This window comes from Trachypithecus francoisi, unplaced genomic scaffold, assembly GCF_009764315.1.
Source record: "Trachypithecus francoisi isolate TF-2019V2 unplaced genomic scaffold, Tfra_2.0 Lachesis_group13, whole genome shotgun sequence".
In the NCBI taxonomy this organism is placed as follows: domain Eukaryota; kingdom Metazoa; phylum Chordata; class Mammalia; order Primates; family Cercopithecidae; genus Trachypithecus; species Trachypithecus francoisi.
In genome coordinates, this window is record NW_022681458.1 from 91,355,800 (window position 1) to 91,379,459 (window position 23,660).

Sequence of the window (23,660 nt, forward strand, 5' to 3'; positions counted from 1 at the left end):
CTGACTTGACTTCGGAGCTGTCTCTGGAAGCAGGGCTCTGTGTACGCATGTTTCTGTGGCTCCCCTGAGCCTCTTTGCATGATGCCTTTGCTCCTCATTCCACAAAGGCTTCTGAGTCTAGAATGTACCTGTTTTTAGTGTTTAAGTTATTATGATCAATTTTTTTTTCTGATCCTCTCTATCAAAACCCTCTAGATTGTGTACAAGGATGACCTCAACTGGCTGAAAGGCATTGGTTGCTACGTCTGGGACACTCCTGAAATCCTCCATGCCAAGCATGCTTATGATCTACGTGATGATGTGAGTTTGCCTTGTTTTGTTCTTTAGTATATTTCCATTTCTCCATAGTCTAGAGTTAAGAGGAGGTTATGTAAAATAGGGACATTGTCACAGGCCAGCTCTGGGGGGTGGCTGAGCTGGAGAAAGATGCTAGGAGCAGAGCAACCATCTCTCAGGAAGGCATATGGCATTCTTATTAAACAGCGCAGTCCAGGTACACCATCATCTCTGATAGAGAAGGGACCACCGGCTTCTCTTTCTACGTTTTAGGCAATTTTGGATATATTAACAAGCATTTAATTGCCATTTTAGGAAAGTGTCATTTGTTAGCGTTTGCAATGCTATAGACAAGCTCTATTTGTAAAGAGAGGATTTTCCAGGCAAATTAAATACTGCAATGAGGATTTCAGTAAGAAAGCTTAAACTTTCCTAGAAGAGTAGTTATCAGGTGTCCTAGAAGACTCTAGAAGCCCCCTATAAGTGTTGGTTACACTGTTATAAAATTCAAATGCATCTCGGTCTGTTGAATAAGTGCTGATGAATGTAAATCTTATGAGTTAAAAGCAACCAAACCCTCTATGAAAACCAGCAGTTTCAAGCATAAGGAATGGTCCAACATGGGCTTGTTTTCTTCCTCTTGGCAGATCAAGTATAAAGCTCACATGTTGAAAACAAGGAATGACTATAAGCTTGTCACAGATACACCAGTCTACGTGCAGGCTGTCAAAAGTGGGAAACAGCTAAGTGACGTAAGTGCTCTCTGGGGAAGTTAAGCGGACAGTAATAAAGGCAGGGCCACCACTCAAGCAGAAGCGGCAAAAACCATAGACTGGGCAGTACCAAGTCTTTTCTAACTGGGAAACCAGAGTTGGTGCGTTTGAAAGCACTGAAGATGCTGCTGGCTATTGTTTCCTGAAACCTGATGCATTCAAGCAGTTTGCTTGGGTAGAGCTGTAGGTGATCTGAGTCTATGAAGTAGCTTTGTGCCTTAGTGCTTCCAACGTTGTTTTTTGTGCCCTGTGTCATAGCAAATTTATTTCCATCTAGGCCACTTAATAAATTAGAGCCAATTATGGTAGAATAAGAAGCAAGCAGGCTCTGGAGTTAGAGTTGTGGAGTGCAGTCTCACTTCTACCACACATTATCTATAAGGCTTATGAAAAGCACTTAATCCATCTGAGCCTCCCATTCTGATGCATAAAATGGGGACGTAAGGAAGCACCCACTATGACACCTGACTCAGAGCAGGCAGGGCAGGCACAAAGCTGCTCTTTCTTTATTAACTCCACAGGTTGAAAAGTCAATATCAGATCCTGCCAGTGAGTGCAAACATTGAGACCTATTATTTTGGAACTACTAGTGGTAAAATGCCCACCCCTCCTCTTCTTATGCCTGGGCCATCTCTTCTGTTTCTCAGTGTGATCACGTGTCCACACGCTGGCTCTGATCCTGTTGGACAAGCCACAGTAATATGTCAGATGTCAGGGAAGCAGGCTACCATTATTTTTTTTAAAGAGGGACCTGGGTTCCCATTCTCTTTGCTTCTAACAATGCTTCTTTCTGCACCAGGCTGTCTACCACTATGACTATGTGCACAGTGTCAGAGGCAAAGTGGCTCCAACTACCAAAACCGTGGATCTGGACCGGGCCCTTCATGCATACAAGCTCCAGAGTTCGGTAAGCAGTGAGAACTTGATAGTGCCCAGCAGAAATCCATTCCATCAGCTCAGCTTGCTTCCTCTTGACCTTACCTTGTATAAATACTGTTCCATTCATATGAGGTGAAAAAACAAAAACACAGAGCATAATCTGTCTTCCCTCCTAGCTGCCAGGATCCCCCTATGGAGCAATCAAACTAACAAATGGGCATGTTTTAGCAATATTTACAAGTTACAAAGAAAGCCAATATACCTTCTCTGCTTTCAAAAACCTGAAAATCAAGATGACAGAGACAAGGCCTTTAACCTTAATAAAAGAGGAATTAGAAATTGTTGCTGGAATTCAGAAGAGAAAGAACCTGGATCCCACCTGCATATTTAACCTGTCTATTCTGTGTTACCCAGTGGTGCTGATTTGGTCTCAACTTTTCATGCTATTTCTCATCTTGAATCTTAAAAATAATTTTGGGCCAGGTGCAGTGGCTGACGCCTGTAATCCCAGCAATTTGGGAGGCTGAGGCAGGCAGATCACCTGAGGTCAGGAGTTCAAGACCAGCCTGGCCAACATGGTGAAACCCCATCTCTACTAAAAGTACAAAAAATTAGCCAGGCGTGATAGTGCATGACTGTAATCCCAGCTACTTGGGAGGCTGAGGCAGGAGAATCGCTTGAACCCAGGAGGCGGAGGTTGCAGTGAGCCGAGATCGCGCCATTGCACTCCAGCCTGGGCAACAAGAGCAAAACTCCGTTTCAAATAATAATAAAAAAATAATAATAATTGTGGCCCGGCACAGTGGCTCATGCCTGTAATCCCAGCACTTTAGGAGGTCACAGCAGGTGGATAGCTTGAGCCTGGAGTTCGAGACCAGCCTGAGCAACATTGTGAAACCCCGTCTATATAAAAATACAAAAATAAATAAATTAGCCAGGTATGCATCTGTGGTCCCAGCTACTTTGAGAGGCCCAAAATAAATTATTTTATTTATTTGGGATAAATCAAAAATAAGTTATTTATCCCAAAAATAAATTAGAGTGGCATGCATCTGTGGTCCCAGCTACCTGGGAAGTTGAGGTGAAAAGATTACCTGAGCCCAGGGAGGTCAAGGATGCAGTGAGCTGTGATGGTGCCACTGCATTACAGCCTGGGTGACAGTGTGAGACCCTGTCTAGAAAATAAAAATAATTTGGTTTTTCATATTTTAAATGTAATTCTTTTTTTTTTTTTTTGAGATAGAGTCTTGCTCTGTCGCCCGGGCTGGAGTACAGTGGCTGGATCTCAGCTCACTGCAAGCTCCGCCTCCCGGGTTTACACCATTCTCCTGCCTCAGCCTTCTGAGTAGCTGGGACTACAGGCGCCCGCCACCTCGTCCGGCTAGTTTTTTTTGTATTTTTTAGTAGAGACGGGGTTTCACTGTGTTAGCCAGGATGGTCTCGATCTCCTAACCTCGTGATCCGCCCGTCTCAGCCTCCCAAAGTGCTGGGATTACAGGCTTGAGCCACTGCGCCCGGCCTTAAATGTAATTCTTAATCCTAAACTCCAAGACAGCGTATTTAAGGTCACAGACAGACACTCCTCCCTGTCCTCCCTTTCTGCCATGAACATGTGCATCCTGACCTCTTCCCGGCCTGATGTCAACATACTGTGTTTGGAGGAGGCAGGAGAGGGTAATACAAACATGTGCCTGGCTATATCTTGGTGATGGCTTGCATATCATCATCACCTGAGGACGCAGTAATGGCAGAGCTGACACTTGGTTACCTGTCTTCTCTGCATTTCCCAAATTCTTGCTGGATGCCATACAGCCAACTGGGCATATGTTCAGAAGCATAGAGGAATTACTTTTTAATTTATTTATTTTTTTTTTTTTTTATTTTTTGGAGACAGACAGCCTGGGAGACAGTCTCCCAGGCTGGAGTGCAATGGTGCAATCACAGCTCACTGCAATCTCAAACTCCTGGGCTCAAGTGATCCTCTCACCTTAGCTTCTTAAGTAGCTGGGACTACAGGTACACGCCACCATGCCTGGCTAATTTTTTAATTTTTTGGAGAGGTGAGATCTTGCTATGTTGTCCAGGCTAGTCTCAACTCCTGACCTTAAGTAGTCATCCTGCCTTGGCCTCCCAAAGTGTTGGGATTACAGATGTCAGCTACCACACCTGGCCAGGAACTACTTTCAATAAACCATTTCACTCATTGTTCTATTTTTCCAAAACAATAAGTGAAGAGTAATCTGACTCATTTTATGACTCTTAGAATGTATTTAATTCTTTCCTGAAATCAATTCAGTGAGCATAAGTATATTAAGTATCTAGTCAAAAACCTAACATGAGCGATATGTGATTTGTTAAGCTCAGATCAGTTACTTGATGCCAGATGTCATTTAACCTGCTCTTCCTCATTCTGGCAGAATCTATACAAAACCAGCCTGCGCACCCTGCCCACTGGATATAGACTTCCAGGTGACACTCCTCACTTCAAACACGTCAAGGACACCCGTTACATGAGCAGTTATGTGAGTAGTCTCCTCTTCATTGAGATGGGTCTGAAGGTGGGGTGGCAGGAGACTCATATTAATTAATAGCCTGTTCTAATCCTCCAGTCACACCCTAAAGGTTCAAACTGATAGAATGATGGGAGCTGGAGAGGAGAGAGCACATTTTTGAGGGGTGCTGTGGAATTGACCGCTTCTGCAATTCAGCAGTGCCTGGGTAGCCCTGTGGGTTAGAACAGGATGTTTGTGGGAGCCTTGGCTGAGGGCCCATGGCTGTCATGATGCCTCTACTTCTGCTGGCCTTAATTTGCACAGATGCACCCTGAATTATCCCAAGCCATTTACTGGAAATGCAACTTCACACACGCACTACTGAGGTGTGGTGATAGTATTGTCTTCCTTCTGCTATGTTTCACTGCAGAAGATATAACATCTTTGGAAGTATATTATATATATGTGTGTGTGTGTGTGTATGTGTGTATATCTATATCTATATCTATAGATATGATAGATTTAATCTAACACCTAATTGTATTTTCTAATTTTCTAGCCAGATTGGGGCTAAAAATATAGATTTTCTCTGGCATTTTGCATACCTCCCTACAAACAGATTTCACCTAGGCAAGGTTGAATTTTATTCTTTTCTGGGCCTGGTTTTATTTTACAAAACATAATTTTCAAGGCTTGGATTAATATTGAAATTTTGTCAATGACTTTTCTTCATACTTAATCGTTAAAAAGAGCAATTTTTCAAATAAAGGTGACATCTCTTCTATTTGCAGAAATGTAATGTCGCTTCTTGTTTACCCATCATTGATCTCCTTCCAACTTTGCTTTTGCAGTTCAAGTACAAAGAAGCCTATGAACACACCAAGGCATATGGGTATACACTTGGTCCCAAAGATGTTCCATTTGTCCACGTCCGGAGAGTCAACAATGTTACCAGTGAGGTACCTGAATGCTGATTCTCCAAGAGACATATTGAGTTTTAATAGCCATGGCTTTGTTTGAAATGCATTAAGAATTAATTGTATTTCAGCTGTAAACTTACATACCAGCAAAAACGAAAAAGGTCCTTATTGTCACATTGTGATACTGATATTTCTTGGCAGTGGTTTTTTTGTATCTGGTAATGCCTTGGAGAGACTCGGGTCCATAGATTATGATGCAAAACTTTTCTAAAGAAATAATTTCTTCTTTTGACATTTATATTCAAAAATCTTTAATAAGTTTGCATTTTAGTCTGACTCATGATCCTGGTTTTCTACACCAACTATTGGTTTGCATATCTGATCCTACTATGCAACCATCTGATAGAAAGTGGAAGGCTTTGTGCTCAGAATTCTTCACCGAAGTGAAATAACTCTCATTTTCTCCTTTTTTCCTAATCTCAATCATTTTCTATATCCTTGATATTTCCTCCCTTCTTCCTTATTAAAATATTTTATTCTTGATTAGTCAGTAGATGCTCTCGTCATCCCTTACTAAATACCTGTAATGATATTTCCTCCAATGTAGAGACTGTATCGGGAATTGTACCACAAACTGAAAGACAAGATCCATACAACTCCCGATACCCCTGAGATCCGCCAAGTCAAGAAGACACAAGAGGCTGTCAGTGAGGTGGGTATTTTCTTAGGAAAGACAGGGAGTAGAGACCAGGGATGAATGTCAATCATTCGGTCTCTAATGCATGTGTTTTTGGGTATTTTTTTTCTTTAGTTGATCTACAAATCAGACTTCTTCAAGATGCAGGGCCACATGATCTCTCTGCCATACACACCCCAAGTGATCCATTGCCGCTACGTAGGAGACATTACCAGTGATGTAAGCATCTTGTAGGGGTCTTTCTGGAGTAGTCTTAACAAGAGGCAGGCTTGCTTTCAGCAGTTAAAACAACCAGTGGTCTTGGAACAGCCTTTTCTGATAAGCACTTCTAAACAAAGAGTACAAGTTGGAGGTAAGACAATGTGGGAGGAGCATGCCACAATTCTCCAGCTATGGAAACAGTAATAAGAGGACCACTTGGGAAAGACAGAATTGCCATTACTCTTGATCACTCAGTGACCACCATTCTACATTCAACACGGAATCATTCCAACTCCTCACTCCCTAACTCCCTATGTGGCCTCCGTCCCAGGTCATGTTGAGTATTTTCCTCTCACTCATCCCTACTCTGACCCCGTTAGCAACTTCTTGCTGCCACTTTTTTCATTCTCCTTGTATGTTCTCTCCTCCTAAAAGATCAATCCATTCAATCTGTTCTTTTCTCCAATCAATATTACAGTAATAAAATAATAGCAGTGTTCTCTCCTCACCTCGGGGCTGGAGACTTAAATGAAAAAACCCATGACTTATTTGGGTGCAAGTAAACTAAGAGTACAAGGTAGATGAACCAGCCAGGCATGGTGGCTCATGCCCGTAATCCCAGCACTTTGGGAGGCTGAGGTGGGCAGATCACCTGAGGTCAGGAGTTCAAGACCAGCCTGGCCAACATGGTGAAACCCCGTCTCTACTGAAAATACAAAAATTAGCCGGGCATGATGATGTACGCCTGTAATCCCAGCTACTAGGGAGGCTGAGGCAAGAGAATTGCTTGAACCCGGGAGGTGGAGGTTGCAGTGAGCCAAGATCTTGGCATTGCGCTCCAGCCTGTGCAACAAGAATGAAACTCTGTCTCAAAAAAAAAAAAAGTAGATGAACCAAAACGAAAGATACAGTAATTAAGAAGTGTTGCTACTCCATCTTTTGTGTTTCCTGATTTACATTTGCTTATGACCAGCTATATTTCTGTGTTTGCCTCTCAGATTAAATACAAAGAGGACTTGCAGGTCCTGAAGGGATTTGGCTGCTTCCTGTATGACACTCCTGACATGGTCCGCTCCCGGCACCTGCGGAAGCTCTGGGTGAGTGCACATCATCACAATGCATAATTACCCCTGCACAGCTGGATGCCCCCATCGCCAGCCTCCAAGGCTAGGCAGAAGGGATCTTAGCCTGCAGCTACTTTTAAGGGGAAATTTACCATTAACTCACTCGAGCCGGTTATCACCTGCTTAATGTGATCTGTGCCTCCTGTGGAAGGTGCTGAGCTTCCTTAAATGACAATTGTTTTTGCTTCTGCCTGGGAAGACATCCAGGACACATGAAAGCCCTGCTCAGCTTACACATGCCAGACATTTGAAAGACAACATGACATGAATCCCATAAGTGATTAATCAACTTGTATTTCTCTTGTTTTTTTTTTTTTTTTTTTAGTCTAATTACCTGTACACTGATAAGGCAAGGAAGATGCGAGACAAATACAAAGTGGTGCTTGACACTCCAGAATACAGAAAAGTGCAAGAACTGAAGACACATCTGAGTGAGGTAAGGACACTTTACTTGTCACTAAAGTCAACCAAATTGACCAGTACAAACTAAATTACTCCACAAAGCTCTTAGTTCCTCTAGTGATCGCTGTTCAGGCAACTATGGCAGGTAAAATATTTCCCCTCTTAACTGTGGAATGGCTACTATGTCAAGCAAGTCAACCAACTGTACTTTACCTCAGTTTACTTATTTTGCCCCCTTTTGGTAAGATAAGCATATTCATACTTGCTCTTCCTATGTCTAGGGCTGATGAGGGGTTTTGCATGATTTTATAGATTAGAAAGACCTTCTTTTTTCTTTTCTTTTTTTTTTTGAGATGGAGTTTCGCTTTTGTTGCCCAGGCTGAAGTGCAATGGTGTGATCTCAGCTCACTGCAACCTCCGTCTCCTAGGTTCACGCAATTCTCCTGCATCATTCTCCAGAGTAGCTGGGATTACAGGCATGTACCACCACGCCTGACTAATTTTGTACTTTTAGTAGAGACGGGGTTTCTCCATGTTGGCCAGGATGGTCTTGGACTCCTGGCCTCAGGTGATCCACCCACCTTGGCCTTCTAAAGTGCTGGAATTACAGGCATGAACCACCATGCCTGGCCTAGAAAGGGCTTCTTACTTATTATTTTTGTTGTCTCTAAACTTATTTCAAAATTTTCATTAATTCCTGCTATCAGGAGCCCTGAACATGGCAGTGCCATTGGAGAAGGCTTCAATGGCTCCCTGCTCTGCTGCCCACTCAGTAAAAAACAGACTACTTAGTTTCATGTTCATTTGGCATTGAGGCTCCTGATACATTGCAGTTATTTGTGAATAGATCTGATTCTCTCACCTAGCGTGCTGGTTCCTTGATGATTGGACGCCATGTTATTTATGTGTGTCCCATAGTGCCCTGGCCATAACAGATGTGCATGTTTGCCAAAGGGCATTTCACAAGTGTAAATGGTTGCTCTTCTTATAGGTCAGTTGGCCATTCTCATTCTACTGTCTCTCTGGTATTGTAGCTCCATTCAACAGTTTGTGCATTCACCATTCTGTATTATGGCTTCACCCAGTTGAGCATTGGCTTCCAGGCCATTTCATCCTTCTCAGTAGCTCTGATGGCTGCTGATTAGGAATCTTATGCTCTTAGCGATGCCCTGAAATACCAAATGTCACCCTCAGTGGAGGGGATATGCAGCTTCCTATACTCAGTGAGCCAGAGACAGAGGATCACGAACTCTTCAGCTTTTGCAAATGAAACATTGAGCCCATTTGCTTTCTAAAAGCTTCACTGTGTTATTTCAGCCAGTGCTCGCACTTAGACTGGAATGCTTATGTTATTTTTATCCTAGTAAAGTTGTGCTTTTCCACTCTGGCTCAGTATGAGAATCACCTGTAAAATATTTAAAAACCACCCAGAGAGGGCCCTGATCCCTAGTTCCACACCAGACTCTGATTCTCTGTGTCTGGGCATCTGTATACTTTTAGATGCTCCACAGAGATTCTGTTTAATAATATGCAACCTGTGTTGAAAACCACTGCACCACATCTCTCCTCCAGCTACCAAATAATCAAAATCATCATAATAATAAAATGGTAACTTACAGTGCTTCAGAGTAAAGATAACTCTGAAATACCTTTACTCTTTTTGGCTTTCTGGGTTCAGAATTATCTAAAACTTTAGTTTCTCCTCTTCTCAATTCCCAGGGGGATTTTGTGCAAATTGCGCATCAGCACTGAGGAAGAAGAATGGATATTTTTCAGTAGAGCAGTTTGCACCACATTTGCCTCTCCATAAGAACAACCCAGACCCAGATCACATAAGAGTGATCCAAGCCACTCCCCTGAATTCAGAAGGGTTGGGAGAGAGCCTACGAATCCGTTTTTAATAAGAACCGTGGTGGGAGTTAATACCAGGAAAGTTTAGAAAACATTGAGTTAGTAAAAAGTGTGATGGCCAAAAGAAGTTACTGATTTTTGACTTGTCTTTCAATTGTATAGATTCTTGACATATACACATTTATAGTACTAGGAAGCAGGCATGTTGTCCCAAGAAGCATAAGCGATGCATACCTAAATACAGGGGAAATATAATACACAGATAAATGTATGATTCTAGAAATGGCATAGAGGCCATGCACAGTGGTACATACCTATTGTCCTAGCTACTTGGGAGGCTGAGACCAGAGGATCACTGCAGTGCAGGAGTTTGAGGTCAGCCTGGGCAATATAGTGAGACTCTGTCTCTAAAAATAAATACATAAATAAAATTTAAAAATAAGAAAAAAATGGCTTGGGAGAATTGGGTTTTAGTCCCAGATTTACTTCCAGTTAGCTGTATGACCTTATGTAATTCACAACTTTAGCACCCTAATTTCCTAAACTGAAGAATTGGACTAAATGATGATTTGAGCTCATTTTAACCATAAAATTATATGAGTTGTTGATTTACTTTACTCAAAATTTAGCTTGTAAGAAACATTAAGTTTTCATTTAGTTTATCTCTTTCCTCTCAATAGTAACATGAAAAAATCAGCCCCAAACCCACAAGTTATACTTTGTTTTAACTTGCAGTGGTATATAATTCGGATTTAAAGAAATTGACGTGTGTGTGTGTGTATGTGTATTTCTTACATTTTATCTGTTCAACTGGTATTTATATCCATGATTAGAATTTATTTGGTTTCCATTTGTTCTTTCTCATTTGCCTCATTATATTAAATTCCTTCAACATTTATTAGGGAACTATTATTTTTTAGGCCCTTTGTCTGAGCTCTAGTTGATGAAAGGATCGTACCACTGAACTGCTGTGCCCTAGTCTTGGAGAAGAAACAGGCATCAGTGTGATAAATGGTCTTATATAGGAATAGTCAAGACAGCATGGACTCTTGGAGTTTTCCAGGCAAATAAGAGGGAGAAGAACATTCAAGGCAGGAAGGACAGTCTGTGAAAGCAGCCATAATGAGTTCTCGTAACTGGGAGTAGTTTACATAGCACATGGGGGGTGTGGCAGGACACTGGGAAATGAAGCTATTACAGAAATATGGGTTGGAGTCAGGTTATAAAGACTCGTAGGTGTTATGTAAATGCCCTTGGACCTTATGAAAAATCATTGAAGAATTATTTCTATGAAGAATAGATTTGAGCATTAAAAAAAATGTGTCTCAGACTTTTGAAAGATGGGTGAATCATGTGGAGTGGTCCAATAGAGGAGATGAGCAGGTGGTTTCGACATGTAGAAAATAAGATGGAAGGCTGAACTAGAGCAGTGGTGTTGGCAAAGAATCAGATTTCAAAATATCACAAAGTGAGGAGCCCAGGATTCATGACCATTTTGATGTAGGAATAAGGGAGGAGCCTAGGATGACTCCCCGCAGTTTCTGACCTGAGTAACTGGGATATCAAAGAGTCATTTAGCAAAATAGAGAAAATAGGAGAAGCAATTTGAGATAGAGATAGAGGCAATATAAAGAATTATACATTGAACATGGTAAATCACCCAAATTCAGAAAGTTGCAGAAAACTTGGGTCTGGAGCTCAGGAAAGACACTGGATATGTAGATTTGGAAGTCATCAATCTCAAAGTGATGTTTGAGATCACAGGTACAGATAAGATCACCCCAGGAGAATGTCTTGGGTGAAAGGGGCCAATCTTTCACCCCAGCTAACAGCAGCCTTTGCATGAGAGCAGAACCACAGAGGGAGGCTGATGAGGAGGCCTAAAAGACAGGAGGCCACCTAGGGAAGAATGGTGGAATGGAAGCCAGAGAAAAGAGTTTTCAGGAATGAAACACTGAGCAGCTTCAGTTGCTACAGAGAAGTGTTCGTGGCAATCATGAAGTCCTTGGTAGTCTCAATGAGTGTGACTTCATTGGTGTGAGTAGGGAGGAGCCAAACTATGGTCTTGAGAAATTAATCAAAAGAGAGGCAAAGAAGAAACACAGGCAACTTGGCTGAGAAAAGAAGAATGAAGGCCATTGGCTAGAGGCTAGAAAAGGCTTAATTAATGACGGGAGGTCTTGAGTCTGTTTGCAGGTGAAGACAGGGTTGGGAAAACAAGAAGGATGGAAGATACAGAGGAGAAGGGGACAATTGCTGGATTAGAGTACTAGAAGGGACAACTAACTGCAAGTGGGACCAAGAACACAGCAGGAGGCTTGAATTTTGGACAGGCTAGAGAATGTCTCTTGTTTTGACACAGGGGAAAAGAGAAAAGGAGGGTGCAGGAGGTAAATAAAAGCTTGGTTTATTGGGAAGAAACTGCAATCATTGCAGTGGGAGGGCTCCTACCTTTTCTATGTAAAAGCAGTGAAGGCATCTGCAGAGAACATAACATGCTCATGAAACAGAAATGATGGTGATGACTTCGTTTATGTCTAGCTGGTCTACAGAGCTGCAGGCAAGAAGCAGAAGTCAATCTTTACTTCAGTTCCTGATACTCCTGATCTTTTAAGAGCCAAGCGAGGGCAGAAGCTTCAGAGTCAGGTAAGCTCAGAGGTTCATAAACCTGCCACTCAAGCATCACGGGGGGTCACCTGGCCAGTGGCAGACTCACACACTTGGTTGTCCTGGCTGCAACCTCATGCCCACTAACACTGCTCTTGAAGAAGCAGTTCTCTTTGGGGCCATGATCATTATGGTTGTGTTTTACTCAGACAAGGGATGCCATATCTTCTTTCCTAAGTGTTATAAAACTTTGAGGTCTGTGAACTTAAACTAATGAAAATAATTGCTTGATCATTCTGTAAGATCTTCCTGTTATCCACAGACAAACGAAGCTATATTTCATGCATTCAAGCAAAAATGAGGGGAAAATATGTTGAGGGGTCTATCAGAATCCTCTCACTCTTCTGTTAGTATTCTTTATCACATAGCTTTGCTTGGCTCATACTCAGCAGTAGGCATATTAGATAACTGGAGCATGTATATGTGTTTTCAAATATGAGACACAGAGAGAAACAAATGAACAGAAGCACATATAACAAAAAAACAAGCAAACAAACATCAGGACAGTAAGCAGATACCACCTTCCTGCTGAATGGTTAGAAATGAATGAGGTGGACTGAATGCTAAATACTAAATGCTTTATCTCTGTGACACCTCACTTTCTTCTCTTATTCAGTATCTGTATGTTGAACTTGCCACCAAAGAGAGACCCCATCATCACGCTGGAAACCAGACCACAGCCTTGAAGCACGCTAAAGACGTGAAGGACATGGTCAGCGAGGTAAGATAGGAATTCAGCACTGAGGCACTGGGTAAAAGGAAAAATACTTTGTGAAAACCTTCCCCTGCTACCTCTGATCAGAGAGTTCATTACTATAAATGGTGCTCAGCATCATCAAAACACAAAAGGCAGAGCTATTCACTTAAAGTGTGTAACACTTTGTGCCCCTCCACAAGACCTGTGGCTTGGTTGGGAATTGGGAAGACATTTAAACTTGTCTCTCTCTTCTGTATTTGTTTCTCAGAAAAAGTACAAGATTCAATATGAAAAGATGAAGGACAAGTACACTCCAGTTCCAGATACGCCAATCCTCATCAGAGCCAAGAGGGCTTACTGGAATGCCAGCGATGTATGCATCCTTTCCTTTTTCCTTCTGTTGTGATAGGGAGAGCTGAGGTTGAAGTACCTAAGAAACATAACATATTTCAGCCGTATCCATAGTTCTAAGTCATGGCCCAGGAAAAAAACACACTTTTTTTTAAGGAGGAAAAAAAAATGGCCCAAAGAATACCAGTCAGGCAAAATAGCTGAGAGATACCAGAAGCCTATTCTTCTCAATTCTCTCCTGAGTAAAAATATGACCCTTTCTTGTAATTCTTCAGTAGCATTTTCTGGGGATACTTGACAGTTTACTTATCCATAAAATTATGGTCTTGGAGTCAGCCAGACATGGATTCAAATCCTGATGCTATTACTTGCCTGCTGTATGATTCTTTATCATTTGTCTAATTTTTCTGAGTCTCTTTTCATATATGTGGAATGACAATGAAAATTGTGATAATTAAGTAAAACCAAACAAGATAATGTATATGTGTCTAGCATGCTGCTGGGCTCCTAGTTGATACTCAGAAAATGTTTGTTCCCTTTCTTTTCTTAATTGCATATAGATCATGTGAATGATGCATGACACAGTGGTTAAAATTAGGGAGGACAGATGTTCATTTTCCATATCACACAATCGAGGGCAAGGCTGCCTTTTAATGGTGATAATCAGTTAATGAAGATGTGAAATAGTGACTCCAAGGTAAATAGCCAGTCCTTACAGGTTTTGTGTCTCAGGGCCCAACCAGGAATTCACTGTACCCATTACCAGAGCCACACCCCTAGAGGACTAGACATGTTGGGACTTAAACTGAGCCAAAAATCAAGCCAACTTCATGACCCCCTCAACTTAGCAACATAACTCTAGGATTTCAAGGCATCTTAAGGTAATTGCAGTACACCCTAAAGCAGAAAAGAGAAGGTACAGCAAATGTGAACAATATCTCAGTTCCATAATTTTGTTAGGAATTTTTATTTGGAGCAGAGAAGAGCCTACTAGTTAGAAAAAGGCAATGCCAGTTAGTGCTTAAAATATAAGCTGGGGCCAGGCACGGTGGCTCACGTCTGTAATCCCAGCACTTTGGGAGGCCAAGGCGGGCGGATCACAAGGTCAGGAGATCAAGACCATCCTGGCTAACGCGGTGAAACCCCATCTCTACTAAAAAGACAAAAAATTAGCCAGGCATGGTGGAGGGCGCCTGTAGTCCCAGCTACTTGGGAGGCTGAGGTGGGAGAATGGCATGAACCCAGGAGGCAGAGCTTGCAGTGAGCCGAGATTGTGCCACTGCACTCCAGCCTGGGCAACAGACCAAGACTCCATCTCAAAAAAAAAAAAAGTATATATGTGTGTGTGTGTGTATATATGTGTATATACACACACACACACATATACATACATACATACTGGGAAAAAATCATATACTCCCCTCAAAATCTACCTTCGAGGATATTTTTAGTTTTCATGTGACATCCTTCATCATTATCACTTCAAAGTTACTGTTGAATATTTATTTGAACCAAGCTGAATTAATATCTTACAGCAGTGACCACACATGGAAATTGGCCCTGGGATTCATCATGCCCCACTAGACAGCGCCATCCCTAGGGTTTTATCAGTAGAAATTCTGATAACTCTGATCTTTACAATAGTCTAATGTAACAAGGGTAGTATCTGGCATTTAATTCAGTGTATTAACCGTGGCTAGCCCCACAAGTAGATCTAAGCAATCTTATGATCCATCTAAAAAACAAAATTACAAAGTCAAAGAAAAGACACCTTTCATTGTGTGTTTGCTCAGCTACCCAAAAAGAAAAGAACTGTTTGACGTTGAAAATAGGTTGTGCAGAGAAGCACCCATCTTGTGTAGATTAGATAAATCTTCTATGATATTCTCAGTTTAGAATCAGAGCTGTTTTCTCTTGAAATATCACAAAGATAAAGATTATAATGAAATAAAGTTTTAAGACTGCTTAGTGGAGAAGGCATTTTTTTTTTTTTTTTTGAGACGGAGTCTTGCTCTGTCGCCCGGGCTGGAGTACAGTGGCCGGATCTCAGCTCACTGCAAGCTCCGCCTCCCGGGTGTACGCCATTCTCCTGCCTCAGCCTCCCGAGTAGCTGGTACTACAGGCGCCCGCCACCTCGCCCGGCTAGTTTTTTTGTATTTTTAGTAGAGACGGGGTTTCACCGTGTTAGCCAGGATGGTCTTGATCTCCTGACCTCGTGATCCGCCCGTCTCGGCCTCCCAAAGTGCTGGGATTACAGGCTTGAGCCACCGCGCCCGGCCGAGAAGGCATTTTAATACCAGGAGTTAGAAGCTAGACCTTTTCCCCTTTTCCAGGTACATTAGCATATCTTGGGCTCAACAATGTTATGTTTGTTTGGTTTTTTTTTTTCTCCCTCTCAAATGAGCTTTTGGTTTATGTTTTACATTTTAAAAAACTTTTTATTTTAAGTAGTCTTAGATTTACCAAAAAGTGTCAAAGATAGTACAGAGTTCTCACATGCCCCACACCCAGGGGAACACCCCTGTTTGTCCTGTTGCCAACACCTATATCACCATCGTAGATTTGCCATGACCAATGAACCAAGATTGATACATTATGATCAGTTAAATTCCACAGTTGCTTTGGATTTCATCAGTTTTTCCTAATGTTCTTTTTCTCTTCTAGGGTCTGAAAAAAAGCTTTTAAATTTTTCCTAAATGTATTCATGGGAAAACCAAAGAGAGGAGACAAGAGAGTTCAAGCGTAAAAGAGCTCAGTTATTTAACTTGGTGGTTTTTTGTAATTCATGTGCTTTTTCTTTCTAGCTACGCTACAAAGAAACATTTCAAAAGACCAAAGGAAAATACCACACCGTGAAAGATGCCCTAGACATTGTCTATCATCGCAAAGTCACAGATGACATCAGTAAAGTATGTCCCTAAATATTTCTACTTGTGTTGGGCTCTAGAACTCACCATATAGATACACACATTTTTTAGCAATCTCCCTCTTCTAAAGTTCTCCAGAGAGAAGAAGCCATATTTACATTAACTTTGGGTAAGACTTACAGCTGTCTTTGTGTTTTTTATAACAGATAAAATACAAGGAGAACTACATGAGCCAGCTGGGTATCTGGAGGTCCATTCCTGATCGTCCGGAGCATTTCCACCACCGAGCAGTCACTGACGCAGTCAGTGATGTGAGTGTTGACATCTTCTGTTTTCACATATAAATTCATATTCCCATTTAAGCTCTGAAATCAAACACTTCATAAAAACTGAAGAAACACTTGGCTAGATTTTAGATTTTGTGTGTGGATGTTTAAATCATAAAACTCAATTGCTAAGTGAGTGAATTTCAACTTGGGAGAAAGAAATGTATATTCAAATTTATAAACCTATTTTTCTCCTAAATGTATGATACCATATTACAGTACTGGAAGTGATATATATCATCTAGGAAATAGCCTATTTTTGATCCATTGAAGTGACAACTTCATGAAGCAATTAAGACACATAACAATGCTCACTTAGAAAGTTCAACTCTGTGTATGAAAATACAGCTGCCAAGCTAATGATATACTCTCTAGGAAAGTATGCTTGTTAAATTTGAATTGCTTTAATTAGTATTAAAAATGGAAAACTTCCATATGTTATAGAACAATATACCAGAGGTCAGTATTACTGGAAACTTGTTTGAAATTATACCTCAAGGGGTGGGGCTTCTGTTTGTTCCACTTGTATAGATACTAACTTACTACTGTTTGGAGATGGCTTCTTAGAACTCTTTGATGTTCTTCTTCTCCCAGGTAAAATATAAGGAAGACTTGACTTGGCTTAAAGGCATTGGTTGCTATGCCTATGATACCCCTGATTTCACTCTGGCTGAAAAGAACAAGACTCTCTACAGCAAGGTATATATATTCAAGGAGAATTGGCCACATCCATTTGACACACACCTGTACCCACAGAGAGAATTAGCACTGAGGAAATAGTCCTTCACGTTTCCATCCGTATCATGGCTTCTAGACCTTATCGTTTGAGTACATGCTGAATTGTTCACTCCTAGGAAACTCTTGGGTATTAACCTCATTGACTGAAGGCATTTGTTTGAATTTGATGAAAAGTCATCTCAGTTCAGCCCCTCATGATTCTTCTAGAACTCTCTCCTTATTAATATGTCTCTGGATAGTTTCTCCTATTAAAGCTGATATGATAGCTTTATGATATGAAGTGGGGTTATTTTAATCCACAAATAATGTATGACATGAGGCAAACCATCTAGTTTTTATGGCCTCATTTTCCTATTTACAAAATAAAGCAATTCAATTCACTTGCATTTGATCTGTACGAGATGATCCAGCAAACTTTTTCCTGAAAAATGCCAGATAGTAAATAAAACGTCTAAGAAGATGTTGTGGGCCAAATTCATTCTAGGGCACATTCTTCTTTGTTGGTTACAACACCATGGAATGGTGAAACCCATTCTAACTCATGAAGCTGTTTAAAAACAGGGTCATACCCCACACCTGCTCTTAGAAGATTATGATTATCTGATTAATTGCTGGAAAACTATCTTCAAATTAATGTACTAAAAACCTTCAAGTGCACATGAAAATACTTTCAAAGTTAAATAATAATTATATTTAAATAATAATTATAATATTTAGATTTTTGCCCAATATGGAAAATAAATCTATTCAGCATCCATTCAATGGGAGCGTTTTCTAGTGTCCACTTTTGGGCCAGTTTTCAAGACATCTAGGCAGTTCTACCCTTCATTGCCTTGGAGGTAGAATAAACAATCAGTAAATATGTGTTAGCTTGGCTGGGTTCTGTGGCTCACGCATGTAATCCCAGCACTTTGGGAAGCCAAGGCAGGGGGAATAGCCTGAGCCCAGGAGTTCGAGACCAGCCTGGGCAACATGACAAAACCCCATTGCTACAAAATATACATAAATTAGCCAGGCGTAGTGGTGTACCACCTGTAGTCCCGCCTACTTGGGAGGCTGAGGTGGGAACATCGATTGAGCCTGGGAGGCGAAGGTTGCAATGAGCTATGACTATGCCCTGCACTCCAGCCTGGGCAAAAGAGTGAAACCCTGTCTCAAAACAAACCAACAAACGAATATGTGTTAGCTCTATGAATTAATTATCACAATTATATGATATGATAAACAGCATGTCTCATTCTTAAGATAATCATAGCCTGCTGTCAAGTAACCATGTTCTGTTTTTTCTAGTATAAGTATAAAGAAGTATTTGAAAGGACGAAGTCAGATTTCAAGTATGTTGCCGACTCTCCAATCAATAGGCATTTCAAGTATGCAACTCAATTGATGAATGAGGTATGTATGAATAAACTGCTCCAATTAAGCCTATTCAATTCCCTAAAGGAAGTCTCAGAGTTTTTTTTTAATTAAAGCCCAATACACAGAATGACAGGAAAGCCGTCCTAAGTTTTCATTTTAACTAAAGATTTGGAAAAGACTCTATAATGTCACCGTCCAACAAGCTCTGCCAAACTACAAATAAGAACAAGTGAAGGGACCGTTCAGTGGTGGGAGAGTCCTGCAAACATCAGCACAAACGCAGGGCAGCACAGCCCTGTGGGTGACAATACCAGGGAGGTAAAGGATTTTCTTGACTGTCGGCAGAACTCCCTTATATAGAATATTGTATAGATTTGGGAGATGCAGAAGTTCAAGGTTAATTGAGTATCCTCTACTAAGGCACCAAAATGTCAGTGATTGGAAGAGCTATGCTAAAGGAATAGTTGTGATTCATGCTTCAAAGATATTGCCATTGTTACTCCCACATATATTGGTGCACAGAAGTATCCATTTGCACCCCAATTTTTTCTTTCTATTTTATCCAGCCTTTCCTGTAACCATCTTTTCAATAAGTTAAATTTAGCTCAACATGGCTAAAATAAACAAGCTATGAATTTATTTAGTTTGGATAGTTTTATAATATTGGGATGGCTTTGTAGTTAAAGTTGTATTTAATTTCCTATTTTCAGATTTTTCACAGGTTTCCATAAGCTCAAAAATTACATGAGAAAATTAGTACAATGTATCTAAAAATGAAAATGTAGCCAATGGTCTATTTACTTAAATGTATGACTTTTTTGTTGTTTGTTGTCTTTACATTTGACTGTTCACTTTCAGTAGATTTCCAGACTGGACAACCCTGAAGAATTACTGCCAGTAGCTTCCTATGAATATAATACCGATATATTTTGTTTCTGTTTTTCTATTTCATGAAGAATTTCCAGGTCTCCTTTATAATCCAATACATTAATAGTATTAGAAGACTATTACAAATTTCCCAGGATGTTTTAGCATCAGTTATGCTTTGAGATTCTCACAGCCTTAAATAGTAAACCTGTAGCTTATCAGTACCCTATTTTAAATACACTGTTAAATGCCATAAAACCTAACATTGCTAATGGCATCATATGTAAAGATGGAAAATGGGCACAAGGAACTCTAATTTCAGTGTCATAAATCTAACCTATCCCACACTCCAGCCTTCTTCGGGTAATCTTCCTCCACTTGACTCTCTTTGCTTCCCTATTTTTATTGACTTGGGTGTGTTGGGAGCCTGCCACTAGAGATGACATGTTGTGGCCCTCTGGAGTGTTGACCTTGAGACATTGCTGTGTAAGCCTTGAAGTTGTACTCTTGCTATAATATGCTATGATGTTTGAGCAGAAAAAATACAGAGCTGATTATGAGCAGCGGAAAGATAAATACCAGCTGGTAGTGGATGAGCCTAGACATCTGCTGGCTAAGACCGCAGGCGACCAGATCAGTCAGGTACTGTGATGGGGCTGGCCGGTGGCCCAGGCAGGACTGTGCTCCCGGTTTCTCATGAGATGTTGTCCCGTCTGCTGCAAGGATGTCATAGGTTCTGCCTATGATATTGGGCTGTTCTGTTTCAAAGTATCTGTCTAGCCACCCAAAGAGCCTATCAGCTATTTGAGTGCGCCAGTCCATGCTCTGTGTTCTCACTTGTGCTGTGGTGAAGATGAAAGGAAAAGCTGGGTCCTCCCATCCTTTACTCTTCTGGAGAACCTGTTTAAAAACCGCAACTGTAAACTGCAGATTGAGTTGCAAAAGCAAAAAACAAGTGAACAAACAACAGCAACAACAAAAAAACAAAAATTAATGGTAGGAAAGAAGACATAACTCCTTACTATATATCTTTCTATTCCAAACATGTTGTCTTTTCTATAAAGCTATTTTGGTGGTAACATAAGTGAAACTAGCTGTATCATACCCTATTCACAAGGACTATGAATGGTCAACCACAAGCATTGCAGTCATTCTGCTTGGCATTATGACATATTTGATGTCTTCACCCACACATATGTGAGTACATAAAGTGTGTATGCCTACATCTCTTCACTCAGAGGTGACTGGGATATAGAGCCGTGTTCTTTTCTGTCTTCATAAGTCTCTTTTGTGCTTCACTGCTCTTTGCATGGACAGAGAAAATATAAATCTAGTGCCAAGATGTTTCTGCAACATGGATGTAATGAAATTCTGCGTCCAGATATGTTGACTGCTCTCTACAATTCACATATGTGGAGCCAGGTAATGTCTGATGGGATGTGAAGAAGGAGGTTTAGAAGTCTTGGATGCATTCCCTTGTACACTTTCATTGATTTCCTCTCCCACTCCCTGCCCATGCTGGCTTCACACGGTAAAGCTACGTAAATATTCATTCCTTGTAAATGACCTTTGAATGTGGCCAAAGGTGATGGGACAGTGGTCATCTGTACATCATTTGACACTTTCAGAACTCTTAATAAAATTAACTGATTCTTTCAAGTGTTATTTCCAAATTGGTATAACATTAATTTATACTTTTCGGTATTGGCCTCAAATAAATAGATTCCTCAGAGATTGAAGATAGTAAGTAGATTAAACAGCATGTAAAAGGTCTGAATATTTAATGTTTTCATCTAATGTGTCCCTTGTTCAATTATCACTACAACTGTTGCGGGGAGATGAGGATTACCGTGCAGCTCTATGAATATTGTATATGTTCATGGCGCCTCTTGACTTTGATCCTGAATTGCTAGGTTATTTCCAGCACATCTGATCCCACACACACTGGTTAACAGTGTCTCTGATAATAACGCCTTTTTAGGAGGCCAACTGAAGCATGCACTTTCCAGCACATGCTGAAAGGTAAATTTGACACAGCAATAAACATGTGATAATTGGTAACTACCAGACACAATGTTAGTAAAATACCATTTTTCCCAGACAAAAAAAAAGTTAATTGAGCTTTTCTATTAGCAACTTGTTTTGTCATTTTAGTTTACCATGAAATCAGTATGTGAAATGAGGAGGTTAAACTCTCCCTATAAATATCCTGTTTGCCTGAACTTCCTCCTTTGTCCTTATATGATCCTCAAATAGTTGTGCATGAAATTTTATGGTGCTCTCTGTATCCGTCCTGCTTAAAACAGCTTCTGTGCATGAAAATAATTATGACTTGAAAATTGCAAAAACAAATGAATTTTTTAAAATGATAAATACTTCAAGCCATATATACTCATTCTTTATTTTACATCCCTGTTTCATCTTTGATATGGAGAAATGCCTTTGGAGATTGTACATGTTCAATACAATATGTTGTGAGTAAAACAATATTTGTCAGACTCCAGAGAACAGGTTCTAGTCCTGCTCTGAGATTCGGTCTAAATGTGCCCTTGGGTCAGTCTCGTAACCTCTGGGGGCCTCCGAGTACATGTGTATAAAACATATTGGAACTTAGGAGGCTGAGGCAAGAGAATTGCTTGAACCCGGGAGGTGGAGGTTGCAGTGAGCCGAGATGGCACCACTGCACTCCAGCCTGGGTGATAGAGCAAGACTCCACTCGGAGAAAAAAAAAAAAAAAAAGGAAATTAGTAGTAGTACTATCATCTGCTCACTCCATTATACTTTTGCTATCAGACACAAATTTATAGTAAACATTTCCAGTTAGGAATTAAAGAGAAAGCTAGATACCATCTCCCACTCTGGTGTTTCAAGAGCTAACTCTTCTCTTCCACAATTTAGATCAAATACAGGAAAAACTATGAAAAATCAAAGGACAAATTTACCTCAATTGTGGATACTCCAGAACACCTGCGTACTACAAAAGTCAACAAACAAATCAGCGATGTAAGTGCAAGAAACACTGAATACCTTCTCAAACTCAGGGGGCATCTGCAGACATCGAGGGGCATTTTAAATTGTCACAAAGTCTTGGAGACTACTGCCATTTAGTGGGAGGGAGGCAGTGGTGTGAGATGCCCTGTTATGCACAGGATTCTCCTCCCCACTAAAGAATTTTTGTGGCCAGGCATGGTGGCTCATGCCTGTAATCCCAGCACTCTGGGAAGCTGAGGCAGGTGGATCACTTGAGGCCAGGAGTTTGAGACCAGCCTGGCCAATATGGCCAAACCCCATCTCTACTAAAAATATAAAAATTAGCCAGATGTGGTGGTGCACCCTTGTGGTCTCAGCTACTCAGGAGGCTGAGGCGTGATAATTGCTTGAGCCTGGGAGATGGAGGTTGCAATGAGCCAAGATCACGCCACTGCACTCCAGCCTGGGTGGCAGAGTGAGACTCTGTCTCAAAAAGAAAAAGAAAAGGCATTGTTGTGACCAAACTGGCAGACATACCAGCTGGAAACAGTGAGGTCTTAGCAGAGAGCATGAAAGCACCTGTCAAATTCACAGAATTCTCTTTCCTTTATAACCACTCAGAAAAACACTTTGCATTTATATTTTGATATTATACATTGAGAACCATGACATGATGTCTTTCTGCTTTTTGATCTCTTTCAGATTCTTTATAAATTGGAATACAACAAGGCCAAACCCAGAGGCTACACCACAATCCACGACACGCCCATGCTGCTGCATGTCCGCAAGGTTAAAGATGAAGTCAGTGACGTAAGTACTAGAATGGCTTAGCAGTCCCTCTCATCTTGGCCTCCTTCTAATGTGATGTAACAAACCCTGGTTTACATACGGTGATACATGACATAGATAATAACCCAGTTATCTATTCCTGTGTAACAACCACCCTAAAACTTAGTGGCTTAAAATAACAGTCATCTCTTTTGCTCATGATTCCGTAAGTTGACTGGACACAGTTGAGTAGCCCTACTCCCCATGTTGCTGGCAGACACCTGGGGCTCAGTCAAGCCAGAACATCCAGGTGGCTCACCCCCATGGCTGGTCATTGGTGATGGCTGTGGGCTGGGAGCTGGGCTATTGTGTAGATGAGACAGGAACCCCTTCATGTGGCCTCTCCACATGCCTTGAACTTCTCCCCAGATGGCT

At 41.0% G+C, this 23,660-nt stretch overlaps 2 protein-coding genes across 36 annotated transcripts in view; one reads left to right on the forward strand and one right to left on the reverse strand.

The window, feature by feature from the left end:
• The window catches only part of NEB (nebulin), a 232,207-nt gene that overhangs the window by 162,334 nt on the left and 46,213 nt on the right, over nt 1–23,660 (forward strand). For 32 of the 35 annotated variants that reach the window (XM_033231492.1, XM_033231495.1, XM_033231506.1 and 29 more), the window contains 19 exons: nt 196–300; nt 924–1,028; nt 1,849–1,956; nt 4,346–4,450; nt 5,272–5,379; nt 5,948–6,052; nt 6,152–6,256; nt 7,237–7,335; nt 7,688–7,798; nt 12,157–12,261; nt 12,899–13,003; nt 13,248–13,352; nt 16,135–16,239; nt 16,404–16,508; nt 17,118–17,222; nt 18,552–18,656; nt 20,025–20,129; nt 22,386–22,490; nt 23,160–23,267. In XM_033231492.1, coding sequence (XP_033087383.1) covers nt 196–300; nt 924–1,028; nt 1,849–1,956; nt 4,346–4,450; nt 5,272–5,379; nt 5,948–6,052; nt 6,152–6,256; nt 7,237–7,335; nt 7,688–7,798; nt 12,157–12,261; nt 12,899–13,003; nt 13,248–13,352; nt 16,135–16,239; nt 16,404–16,508; nt 17,118–17,222; nt 18,552–18,656; nt 20,025–20,129; nt 22,386–22,490; nt 23,160–23,267 — 2,004 coding nt within the window. Of the gene's footprint in view, nt 1–195; nt 301–923; nt 1,029–1,848; nt 1,957–4,345; nt 4,451–5,271; nt 5,380–5,947; nt 6,053–6,151; nt 6,257–7,236; nt 7,336–7,687; nt 7,799–12,156; nt 12,262–12,898; nt 13,004–13,247; nt 13,353–16,134; nt 16,240–16,403; nt 16,509–17,117; nt 17,223–18,551; nt 18,657–20,024; nt 20,130–20,804; nt 20,910–22,385; nt 22,491–23,159; nt 23,268–23,660 lie in introns of all 35 variants that reach the window. The other 3 variants (XM_033231494.1, XM_033231502.1, XM_033231530.1) reach the window with 2 other exon arrangements.
• The window catches only part of RIF1 (replication timing regulatory factor 1), a 136,173-nt gene continuing 125,742 nt past the window's right edge, over nt 13,230–23,660 (reverse strand). The window contains exon 38 of the transcript XR_004441769.1: nt 13,230–13,409. The gene's annotated coding sequence lies outside the window, so the exon portion shown is untranslated. The remainder of the gene's footprint in view (nt 13,410–23,660) is intronic.